General features: G+C 40.8%; 1 protein-coding gene across 1 annotated transcript in view; it reads right to left on the reverse strand.

The window, feature by feature from the left end:
* Positions 1 to 13,414, reverse strand: part of TRPA1 (transient receptor potential cation channel subfamily A member 1) — a 181,902-nt gene that overhangs the window by 35,387 nt on the left and 133,101 nt on the right. Inside the window, exons 13-17 of the mRNA XM_077270649.1 lie at positions 12,914 to 13,028; positions 11,608 to 11,774; positions 10,005 to 10,095; positions 6,447 to 6,506; positions 2,161 to 2,292 (exon numbers count right to left, since the gene is read on the reverse strand). Coding sequence (XP_077126764.1) covers positions 2,161 to 2,292; positions 6,447 to 6,506; positions 10,005 to 10,095; positions 11,608 to 11,774; positions 12,914 to 13,028 — 565 coding nt within the window. The remainder of the gene's footprint in view (positions 1 to 2,160; positions 2,293 to 6,446; positions 6,507 to 10,004; positions 10,096 to 11,607; positions 11,775 to 12,913; positions 13,029 to 13,414) is intronic.

Raw genomic sequence — 13,414 nt, forward strand, 5'->3', positions numbered from 1 at the left:
AATACCGCAAGTATCGGGTATCGGTATCGAAACGGTACTCCGATACAGAGATCCAATACTTTTGTGGTATCGGGTATCGGTATCGAAACAACATTAATGTGTAAAATAAAGAATTAAAATAAAAAATAGGGATATACTCACCTCTCCGACGCAGCCTGCACCTTACCGAGGGAACTGGCAGCCTTCTTTGCTTAAAATACGCACGTTTACTGCCTTCCGTGACGTCACGGCTTGTGATTGGTCGCGTGCCGCCCATGTGGCCGCGACGCGACCAATCACAGCAAGCCGTGACGTAATTTTCAGGTCCTGAATGCCTAATTCTAGGCATTCAGGATTTTAAAATTACGTTACGGCTTGTGATTGGTCGCGTCGCGGTCACATGGGCGACGCGACCAATCACAAGCCGTGACGTCACGGGAGGCAGGAAACGCGTGCATTTTAAAATTACGTCATGGCTTGTAATTGGTTGCGTGCCGCCCATGTGACCGCGACGCGACCAATCACAGCAAGCCGTGATGTAATTTCAGGTCCTGAATGCCTAATTCTGCATTCAGGACCTGAAAATTACGTCACGGCTTGCTGTGATTGGTCGCGTCGCGGCCACATGGGCGGCACGTGACCAATCACAAGCCGTGACGTCACGGAAGGCAGTAAACGCGCGCATTTTAAGCAAAGAACGCTGCCGGTTCCCTCGGTGAGGTCCAGGCTGCGTCGGAGAGGTGAGTATAGCAATATTTTTTATTTTAATTCTTTCTTTTACACATTAATATGGATCCCAGGGCCTGAAGGAGAGTTTCCTCTCCTTCAGACCCTGGGAACCATCAGGGATACCGTCCGATACTTGAGTCCCATTGACTTGTATTGGTATCGGTATCGGATTAGATCCGATACTTTGCCGGTATCGGCCGATACTTTCCGATACCGATACTTTCAAGTATCGGACGGTATCGCTCAACACTACTGCTCACATATCCCCACCCCAGGGGCATGGTGCAGCAGATAAAAAGGAGACCTGTTGTCTCATTCAGTGTCTGTGCAAGGAGGTGTATTGCTTATCTTTCCTAAGGACTCTAAAGCTGGACTCTAACCCAAGCAAGTGAACCTGCACTACTGTATACTGTATACTACTTTATGTTTCAATTTGTACCGGAAAAGGCAGTTTTGTTTTGATATCCTAAGCGGTTTGTGGAAGCCTTAATAAACTAGCATGGACGTTTTATTGAAACCGTTTCTGTGCCTACCTGAAACCGCAACTGAGTGAGTAGAAATCCTACACCATTCATACAAGTTAGGAAGCCTAAGGCTATGTGCACACGTTGCGGATTGGGGTGCAGAATTTTCCGCACAAAATCCGCATCTCCTGGCAGAAAACGCAGGTGCGAATTTGCCGCGGATTTTATGCGGATTTTGTGCATTTTTGATAGGGAATTGATGCGGATTTCTATTATGGAAGGGGTCAGAAACGCTGCAGTTCCGCACAAAAGAAGTAGCATGCTACTTCTTTTGTTCCGCAACGGTTTTCATGCAGATTTTTCCGCACCATTAGCATAGCTCTTTTTTTTTACAATTGATTTACATTGTACTGTAAATCATTGTGCGGAACTGCAGCGTTTCTGAACAGAAAAATCCGCTGCGGATCCGCACTAATTCCGCATCATGTGCACACAACCTAAAAATTGTTAAAACCGTTATACTGCAGTGTGTTGTCTACCTCTGCTTACTATCTACTTTCAAGTAGCCAGGCCGTTGAAATAATTTGGACATTAAAACGTTTGCCGACGGATCCTCCTCTTTTTTTTACTGTAAATCCTGTGTGAGGTTTTTAATGGATTTCAAATAAATGGAAGTTTTGAAATACATTTTTAATTTTGGGGCTGGATTTCTCCACTTTAAAAAAAAAAAAAAGCCTGTGTTTGCATTACAGAGCTGAAAACATGTTCAATTGAATTGTAGCTTAACTCACAGTGCTCTAAATATATTTTCCAGGCAATTAGAGACTTTTTAATTATGTGAACATACAAATTTTTCCAACCATGAATTGAACTTTGGGGAAAATTTGACGATTTAGAATTTCAGATGATTCGCTCATCTCAATCCCCCTAAAATAACCTCATGACTCATACAGTATATCAAAGCAAAGTGAGAAACACAGTGACTTACATTTAAAGTTGTGAGAGGCTCATAATAAACTTTGTTGGCTGCCGGGTTTTTGTTGGCCTCCACTTTTACATAACCTTTCCTGGATTTCTTAAAGGTGAGAGGGCATTGTAGGTAGCGGAAGTTGTACTCAACCTTATAGACAACAAAAAAAAGTTAATTGGAATTTGCTAATTATGATATCTAAATCTCTGCTGCCTACATTGATATTCATCCATGCACAGATTCAAATATTTGCTTTCTCCTGAGAATGCAGAAAATGTTTCATCATACGATCATATTTAGTTCACACCTGATTGTTAGTCCCTTGCTCATAAACACCGGACTTTAATTTCACCTTTAAATAATCTGATAATCCTAAAGATTTACATACTTTCCCCACTCACAGACATGCAATAGTAGATCATTTTCCTCATTTAAAAATATCACAGTCTAATATTTTGGACTCATTTGTTTTACTTGGTTCCCTATATTCAGGACTAATGTAGTTTTAGGTAGAATTTAGTTAGTAATTGATGGTTATATGCACATAGGCTGTCCTTGTTGTCACCACCACACGTCCTTTTTACTCAGTACGATGTGCTGATAGTAACAACGATTATTTTAAGCAAGTGAAAATATAATTTCACATGACGAACAAACATTTTGCTTGTACATCAGGTGATTGGCAGTCTGCTTATACTGCATGGTTTTCTGGAAACGAGCGTTCTTAGACTGCTCGATGATTGGGAACAAGAGTTCCTAATTGCACTTTAACATTGATTTCCAAAATAAAGAACACAAGCCTCCTCAAGCCTAAAAGATATATTTAATAACATTTGGGACTCTCGGCCATTTGAGTGATTATGTCCTCACACATGGTTTCGCAGCATTTGTTTTGGACAACCCAGGAGTAGTGTTGAGCGATACCGTCCGATACTTGAAAGTATCGGTATCGGATAGTATCAGCCGATACCCGAAAAGTATCGGATATATGCCGATACCGATACCCGATACCAATACAAGTCAATGGGACACCAAGTATCGGAAGGTATCCTGATGGTTCCCAGGGTCTGAAGGAGAGGAAACTCTCCTTCAGGCCCTGGGATCCATATTAATGTGTAACCTAAATTCCTAGAATGAGGAGTTTAGGGCCTGAGAATGACATCGCGGCTTGTGATTGGTCGCGTGGCAGTCACATGAGCGGCACGCGACCAATCAGAAGCCGTGACGTCATGGAAGGCCCTAAACACGCTCATTTTAAGCAAAGGAGGCTGCCGGTTAACAGCGGTAAGGTGCAGGGGCCTCCGGAGAGGTGAGTATATCAATATTTTTTATTTTAATTCTTTATTTTACACATTAATATGGATCCGATACCGATTCCCAATACCACAAAAGTATCGGAACTCGGTATCGGAATTCCGCCGATACCCGATACTTGCGGTATCGGAATGCTCAACACTACCCAGGAGCAAACCTCCATACACATTCACCATTTCTCAGCTGCATCATTTTTCATTGTGCTCACTGTCAGAGACAAAACAATAAATTATAGTACCAGATGGTGATTGAATAAGATTTGTTTGCATTTACGACAGATAGCACCATAGCCTCACTTATCCCAACAACATTTAATGGGATCTTTTGTGTTTCTTTGTTGCATTTATAATTATGTCAGAAAGAATAGCACTAGTTCTCTGTCTTATGTGTCAGTGTGTCTTTGAGTAGTATGCATCAATATATACAGTACTTTGCAAAAGTTTTTGGCAGGTGTGGAAAAACTGCTGCAAAGTAAGAATGCTTTCAAAAATTGAAGTGTTAAGAGATTATTTTTATATTTTTGTCAATTAATAAAATGTTAAAGTAAAAAAAAAAAAAAACAACGCTAAATTGATATATGGTGTGGTCTCATTTTGCCTTCAAAGCAGCTTCTTTTCTAGGTACACTTGCACACAGTTTTAGATGAACTCAGCAAGAAGGTTGTTACAAACATCTTGGAGGACAAACCACAGATCTTCTGTGGATGTAGACTTGCACAAATCTTCCTGTCACTTCATGTAATCCCGTACAAACTCGATAGTGTTGAGATCAGGGCACTGTGGGGGCCATATTATCACTTTCTTGACTCCTATTTCTTTACACTGGAGATAATTCTTACTGACATTATCTCTATGTTTAGAGTTGTCCTGCTGCAGAATAAATTTGGAGCCAGACTCCTCCCTGATGATATTGCATGGTAAACAAATATCTGCCTGAATTTCTGACTATAGAGGACTGTTAGGGTTAGCGGAACGCACCGAGTATAGATAGGTAGCTACAAGGTGCGTTCGCAGCCCGGGGTCCACTGTGCAGAGATAACTGCTGCAAATTAACTGCGGATAACCTCTGAGCTCACACGTGGGTTAAGCTTCACCCCATGTGAACTAGAAGCAATCTCTGTTGACTCACAGAGTCGCGCTGTACACAAAATTATTACCCTAACTAGGGTTGGGCTTGCTCTGGAACTCTTCTGAGCTAACCGCACACATAAAGGAACCAGATCCTAAGCCAAGGATATTTGCCCCCACTGACGCTAGCTGCCTGTCTGAGTGTACAGTCCCAAAGCTACAGCCTCAAACCACATATATATGTATAGAGTGGTATAGTATCCACTGGCATAAGCCAAACACATTTGATACTAGCGCATGGCCGTGGGGCCATATCAACCTTTTATAGTTGCAGCTCTACAGGACCTTCCTGGTGGACCAATAGGAGCTGCAACAGGGCCATAGCATGTGACCCCCGACCTCCAATGAGAGGGACTCCCGTGGGCATACTCAGTGCGTGAAAAGCAGGTTAGTCCCAGAAAAGCCTGCTCGCCACTGACCAGTGCTGGCTACAAGGGCAGAGCCTGGAAAGGCAACAGTAGCCATTCGCACAGTATCAGGCTGAGCCAGACACTGGGACCGACGTCTCCGCTGAGCAGGTTCCACTGTGGCTGGAGGAAAATGGGAGACCGCAGCAGACATGGATCGGGATTCCCCCTGTGCAGCGGCAGGAACTCGACACCTAACAGAGGACACCATTAATCTTGACCAAATTTCCAGCTCCACTTGATGATATGTGGCATCAAACTAGCAAGTAATCACCAAGCTTCACTGCTGTCCAGCTACCCTCTGTTACAGCCAAATATTTCACATTTCGACTGATCAGTCCAGAGCAACGGTTTCCAAATTCCTATGTTTTAGTACATAGTTGAGTCATTGACCGTGCTTCCATGTCGAAGGTATAGTTTTTATTCTAAAATAAAAACCACTTTTGGCCAGACTTCTCTGAACAGAACATGAATGTAGCTGGTTGCAGCCATCTCTGAGCTGCTGGCACTGCTGGACATCTTCCTATTTCATGGGAAAGTAAGTATAATGCCTTTTTGCTTGCTGCACTAATTTTCCATGGTCAACCATTTCTGCTTTTAATGTTGGCTATCCATAATGTAATAACATCAGAAATGCATCCGATTGGATCCAAATTTATATTGAAGCAGATCACTGACCTAAAATATACAGGCAAGGTCATTATGAACTATTTTCAGCATGAAGAAGAAGTGATGATATGGCCACAACAGAGCCCTGATCTCAACATCATCTGTCTCGAAGACAAGATAGAAGGATTTGTGCATGCGTACACTCTGGTTCTCCAAGATGTTCGGAACAACTTTCCTGCCGAGTTCCTTCAAAAACGGTGTCCAACTGTACCTAGAAGAATTGATGATTTAAAGGGAACCTATCACCTGAATTTGGCGGGACCAGTTTTGGGTCATATGGGCGGGGTTTTCGGGAGTTTGATTCACCCTTTCCTTACCCGCTGGCTGCATGCTGGCCACAATATTGGATTGAAGTTCATTCTCTGTCCTCCGGAGTACACGCCAGCGCAAGGTAATATTGCCTTACACAGGCGTGTACTCCGGAGGACAGAGAATGAACTTCAATCCAATATTGTGGCCAGCATGCAGCCAGCGGGTAAGGAAAGGGTGAATCAAACTCCCGAAAACCCCGCCCATATGACCCAAAACTGGTCCCGCCAAATTCAGGTGATAGGTTCCCTTTAATGCTATTTTTAATGCAAAGGGCGGTCTCCCCAAATACTGATTTGATCTAGATTGTTCTTTCACTTTGCACTTTCTTTACTGCTAAAGATAAACAACATGGCTTTCTTAATTTGCAGCTTTTTTTTTACACCTGCTTAAAACTTTTGTGCAGTAGAGTGTATGCACATAGGGCAATTTACAGCAATAAACGATAGCTAACACAGTGTGCGCTTTGAGAACTCACATAATAATCCAAGTTTTTCTTGTCCCCTTGTGATTCACTCATACATCTATCCAATAGAGTCTAGAAGACAAAGTAAAATCACAACATGGTTATGGCTAAGCTCATAAGTAGAGAGATTTTCTGCTGCCCCCAAAAATATTGCATGTGGATTTTGCTGTAAGGTTTCAGGCAAATTTTCCAACAGATTTCACCCTTTACATCTACAACATAATTGTTGGCGCACCCTAAATACTATGCAGGTTTTTATTCAGCTTTATTTAGCTAGGGAAATTAAAAAAGCTTAAAGAGATATTTCCATCTCCGGGATCTTATCCTAATATGTAGTAGGTAATAATAATAATAATAATAATAATAATTTTATTTATATAGCGCCAACATATTCCGCAGCGCTTTACAACTTATAGAGGGGACTTATACAGACAACAGACATTACAGCATAACAGAAATCACAGTTCAAAACAGATACCAGGAGGAATGAGGGCCCTGCTGCTCGCAAGCTTACAATCTATGAGGAAAAGGGGAGACACAAGAGGTGGATGGTAACAATTGCTTTAGTTATTTGGACCAGCCATAGTGTAAGGCTCGGGTGTTCATGTAAAGCTGCATGAACCAGTTAACTGCCTAAGTATGTAACAGTACAGACACAGAGGCTATTAACTGCATAAAGTGTATGAGAACATGATGGAGGAACGTAATTATGTTGTTGTTTTTTATTAATAGGCCACACAGGGATAATTAGGTTAATGCGTTGAGGCGGTAGGCCAATCTGAACAAATGAGTTTTTAGTGCACGCTTAAAACTGTGGGGATTGGGGATTAGGTAGGTAGTGCATTCCAAAGAATCGGCGCCGCACGTGTAAAGTCTTGGAGACGGGAGTGGGAGGTTCTGATTATTGAGGATGCTAACCTGAGGTCATTAGCAGAGCGGAGGGCACGGGTAGGTTGGTAGACTGAGACCAGAGAGGAGATGTAGGGTGGTGCTGAGCCATGGAGTGCTTTGTGGATGAGGGTAGTAGTTTTGTACTGGATTCTGGATTGGATGGGTAGCCAGTGTAATGACTGGCACAAGGTAGAGGCATCGGTGTAACGGTTGGCGAGGAATATGATCCTGGCAGCAGCATTCAGGACAGATTGGAGCGGGGAGAGTCTGGTAAAAGGTAGGCCAATTAGTAGAGAGTTACAATAGTCCAGACGAGAATGAATAAGTGAGACAGTAAGAGTTTTTGCAGAGTCGAAAGTAAGAAAAGGGCGAATTCTGGAAATGTTTTTGAGATGCAGATAAGAAGAGCGAGCCAGTGATCGGATGTGGGGGGTGAATGAATATGGTATAATAATAATATTAGCAAATACCTCCAATTAGAAATGTAGTATAGTTTTTCTGATTCGCTGTGTCTCTTTTCCTCATGTGCAGGCATTGCAGGACCTTAGGTATCCATGGTTAAGACCACTAACCCCTACTCACATCACTATATCAGTGGTCGTAACCATGGATACCTAAGGTCCTGCAATGTCTGCACATGAGGAAAGAAACAAATCAGAAAAACCAAAGGTTTTGCCACTGTTCTTGAGATACCGCCCTCATCTTTTAGGTGTTGTACACACATTGTTGATTTGGTGCTTTTTGGTGCATTTTTGCCATGCAGATTTGCTAGCAAAACCTAAAGTAATCCTGATGCCAACAAAGTGAATAAGAAACCATAAGTCTCATATACATAAGTCTGCAGATTTGGTGCAGAAAATAATCTTCAGCATGTCAATTCTCTGTGCATTTTTGCCAGTGTTTTTCCCCATTCACCTCACTCAAATCGCTCAAAAAATGCACCAAAAAGTGTGTTTTTGCAGCTACGTTTTTCCTCCAAGAGATGCAGAAATGGTGCTGAAATGTCTGCATTCATTTACTCAACGTGTGCATATAGTCTCAGGGTGTGTGCACACGTCAGGATTTCTTGCAGAAATTTTCCTGACAAAAACCGGACATTTCTGCCAGAAATCCGCATGCGTTTTTTTCGAGTTTTTTCATGCGTTTTTTACGCGTTTTTGGTGCGTTTTTGGTGCGTTTTTTCCCAAATGCATAGAATAGCGGGAACAATGCAGAAAATCCACAAAATTAATGAACATGATGCTTTTTTTTACCGCAATGCGTTTTTTTCGCGAAAAAAACGCATCAATGTGCACAAAACATGCAGAATGTATTCTGAATGATAGAATTCATAATGTATGCGTTTTAAATGAGTTTTTATAGCATTTTTAGCATGAAAAACACAAAATAAAATGCAAAAAAAACAGAATGTGTGCACATAGCCTCACTCTATACCTCCAAGCAGAAGCTGCCTTTTAACCGCTTTAGGGCTTGTTCACACGCACGATCCTTTTTTTGCTGCGGATCCGCAGCCGTTTTCCATGCAGGGTACAGTACAATGTTACCATATGGAAAACAAAAACCGCTGTGCCCACTATCCTTTTTTTCGCAGGCAAATCCGCGCGGATTTGCCTGCAGAAAAAAAGAAGTACCATGTCTATTCTTTCTGCGGATTCCGCTCCTGTTTTCAACATGCACCAATAGGAAAGTGCTGTTGAAAACCCGCAGAGGAATCCGCAGAAGAATCCGCAAGAAAATCAGCACTGCAAAAGCACCGCGGTTTTGCACTGCGGATTTTCAAAAACAGGACCTGAAAAATCCGCAGGAAAAAAAGGATCGTGTGAACATAGCCTTAGGGTTTTCGAATCTCAAAAATATGCAACTATGCAAAAAAAAAGTCCTATTTACCAGCTTAGTCTTTCTGCACGGCTGAATTTTGTACTGCTGGACACAATTGAATTGTCTATTAGTCTTTCCTGTAGTCAGGTTTGATAAAAATATATTTAGATTATGTGTATTACAAGTTCACAGCAAATATGTTTCAAACAGATTTGTGGATTTTTCTTTGAGTATGCAATAAATCTGTGGCAAGAACCCAGGAGAAATCTGCACTATATGAATTATGCTGTAGACTTGGTAATATGCAGCATGCCATAATCTCATGTATGAATGAGCAAATAAAAAACAATTAAAGGGAATCTGTCACCAGGTTTTTACCACCTGATCTGGGAGCAGCATAATGTGCAGACAGATCATGATTCCAGCGACGTGTCACTTACTGGGCTGCTCAGTTTAGCTTTGATAATATCCTGTTAATAAGTCATTTATTTTATCACTAGAAGACTACTAAATCTGCCCAGTAGTCAAGCATATTCATGAGCTCTATATAACTCCGCCACCCACACTGATTGGCAGCTTTCTGTGAACACTGTGCATAGGCAGAAAGCTGTCACTCAGTGTTGTGGGCCGGGTTGCGCAGCGCTCAGCATTCAGAGAACTACAACATCTGTAGCAGATAAAGTGATTTTAACAAAATGACAGCAAAACGCCCAGTAAGTGACACATCACTGGAATCAAAAAATAAGCTCCTACATCATGCTGCTCTCAGATTACATAGCAAAATCCTGGTGCCAGATATACTTTAATATAAGCACACATTACAGATGTATATTTTTGGGGAGCTGTTCGATAAACCCTCACCTTTAAGCTTTCTGGTAGATAATTTACCATTTCCAGAATCGGACACTTATAAGCAGAAGTGTCTGAAAATGTGACAAGCACTTCTTCCCACCTACAATAAAACAGCAATGATATGAAATTATTAAGTATACAAATATACAGATATAGCGAATATTAAAAAAAAATGTCAAACACCACATGAATATTATCGTTGACACTTGTTACATCTCTATATGCACATTTACATACAGCTCTGGCAAAAATTAAGAGACCACCACAACAAATCCCTGTCATGGGCAGCCCAATCTCCAGACCTGAACCCCATTGAAAACCTCTGGAATATAATCATGATGATGATGGATAGTCACAAGCCATCAAACGAAGGAGAACTGCTTACATTTTGCGCCAGGAGCAGTGTGAAAGACTGGTGGAAAGCATGCCAAGACGCATGAAAGCTGTGATTAAAAATCATGGTTATTCCACAAAATATTGATTTCTGAACTCTTCCTGAGTTAAAACATTAGTATTGTTGTTTCTATATGATTATGAACTTGTTTTCTTTGCATTATTTGAGGTCTGAAAGCACTGGGCTTTTTTTTATTTTGACCATTTCTCCTTTTCAGAAAATAAATACAAAATGTATTGCTTGGAAATTCGGAGACATGTTGTCAGACATTTATAGAATAAAAGAGCAATTTACATTTTACTCAAAAATAGACCTATAAAGAGAAAAATCAGACAAACTGAACATTTTGCAGTGGTCTCTTAATTTTTGCCAGAACTACAATGACTTTTTCGAAGGTAACTTAATAATAAACAACATTATAATAAAATCTCTCACACAATACACACACGGTAGATACAATAAAATAAAAGGGATCCTAAGTGAGAAGACTTCATTCATCCATAGCTAGCATCAGTCATGTCCAATGTTTGTGTTTGGTGCTGCAGATTAGCTTCTGTAATTTGCAACGCCAGATACCACACATGGCGCTATATCTAAAAGAAAGCTGCCGAGTTTTTCTAAACTCATAGAAATGGTTTACTACATGGCTCAATTGCTTGTATAACTCCCATAGATGGGAATAGAGAGAACTTCTGTCCCGTTTAATATCCACACTGATTTAGTAGCCTTGTTACCAAATAAAACTGGAGAGGAGAATCTCCTTTTTTGAGCAAACAGTGCTTCTCAAAAATGGTACCTGTACCAATCGGACATGTTATGGTCCATCCTGTGAATAGTTGCTGGTTGTTGACTATAACCTTACCCTTGGGAGTTATTTGGTAGATTCTCCATGCACCACTCCTATTACTCCATGATGGACTTTGAAGGGCTCTTCACCAAATGAATGAGTAGTCCAAACAGAAAAATTAAAAGCAACAAAGCTATCTCTAACAAATATTCTTTATTGATCATGTCATATATAAAAAAAATCAGGACAATGTTTTGGCCATAAATAGCCTTTGTCAAGCCAGAAGAAAAAAATTGATTTGGCTTGACAAAGGCTGTTTGTCACAGAAATGTTACCGTGGTTTTTTAAATGTGATGTAACCAGTCCAGAATTATTTAAGGGATAACTCCAATACCTTCCCAAGACATTATTTCCAGAATCCGATGTTCTACCTTTCACTGTGAATTGCAGTGGAGACCACATCCTTTCTTCCTGCACGTATTGCCTCATGGATGAAAGAGGCCTCAACTGCATTTAGAGTTAACGCTGCTCCACTTTCCAGCAGAAGACCAACTGCTTTGGAATGTCCCTCAAGGGCGGCTAGATGAAGAGCTGTGTTCTACATTAATGAAGATATTTCTGTTAGTTGTCTTCTAATGCATAGAAGGACTTCATTGATCATCTTTTTTGTCTTCATATAAAATTAACTTTATGAATGGTTATAATTTATGAATTAATATCCAAGTCCTTCCTCACATGTCCATCCCCTTTTTTTCTTGCCTAGTTGGCATTCTGTCTTTAATCTACCTGCAATTCGCATCATTTCATTCTCCCATGGTCCCACAACCCAATGCGCCAATTTTATAAATGCTGCAAGGGCCTGGAGACAATAACTCGTAAAGATGTATTCACGTAAAATGGAAAGCCGATGAAGATGTGATCTGGCATAATACAGAGCTGATAAAGGTGTGGTCTGGCACAATGGAAAGCTTGGGAAGGTGTGGCCTGGCACAGAGTTAGTGAAGGTGTGATTTGGCACATAGAAAAGTTGGTGAAGGCATGGTTGGGCACACAGAAAAGTTGGTGAAGGTATGGTTGGGCACACAGAAAAGTTGGTGAAGGTATGGTTGGGCACACAGAAAAGTTGGTGAAGGTATGGTTGGGCACAATGGGGATGTGGTAAAGGTTTGGTCCAACACAAAGAGTTACGTAAGGAGTGGTCTGACAATTAAATGCTGCTGAATGCATGGTATAGAACACAAAAGAGCTGGTGAAGGCACATTTGGGCACACAAAAGAACTACAGAGGGTGTAGTTTAGCACATAGGAAAGCTGACAAAGAAGTAGCCTGGCATATAGAAGAGCTGTAAAGGGGTTTTCCACTTTGGACAATCCCTTTTTGTCAGTAAGATCCATTTATAATAAGCAGAGTATATTATGACCCTCTATTATGAGTCCACCAGTTATCACCCTGTGATCTATGGAGAAACATGGCAGTAAGTGATCAACTTTCCTGTAGAATTACTATAGGTAAAATCAAAATTACGTTTTAATTTTTTACATTTTTTCCACCAATGACACAGATGCTCTTTGAAACCAGAATCCTCTGTGGTTGAAAAATGGGGACACTTAAGAGAAGACCCCATTATTTTAACTGAAAATTCCACACTTAAATGCAAAAAAAGGGGTTTTCTAAACTGAACAAACCCTTTCACATATAACTGATCTTACTAATAAATGCGTATAATGATTAAGATACCTTTTCTTTGTCAGGTTTATCAATAAGTGCAATAGATGTATCCAGAAGAACCCTGATGGTACGAGTATAGCCTCCAGAAGCAGCATAGTGTAAGGCTGTCCACCCCCGATAATCACTGAAAATAGAAGAACCCAAAGCAACGTTGTTTAGGTAAAACGGAAAGTAAGAAGTAAATCATAGCAAAAAAATAAACAACATATTACAAGGGTTTTTACTTCTTTTTTTTTTTATAAGATAGTGGAAAGTTTGACATCTATATGACATGACTGTTGTTGAGCAGTTGAACATTTTTGTACCGCACTTTCCTTGATGACTGGTGAATAGAAATTGGTATAAAAACCTACTGGAGTAATCGCACAGATGTGGCACTTTCATTTAATGTGCAAGACCCATGCTAGATCAGGTTCCTATGTAAATCAATTTGCTCATCTCTACTTCTGGGTATTAGTCTAAAGGCAAGTCTAGGGACCAAGTTGGTGTAACAAGTGGAAAGTCAGAAAA

Source organism: Ranitomeya variabilis, chromosome 6 (genome assembly GCF_051348905.1).
Source record: "Ranitomeya variabilis isolate aRanVar5 chromosome 6, aRanVar5.hap1, whole genome shotgun sequence".
NCBI lineage: Eukaryota > Metazoa > Chordata > Amphibia > Anura > Dendrobatidae > Ranitomeya > Ranitomeya variabilis.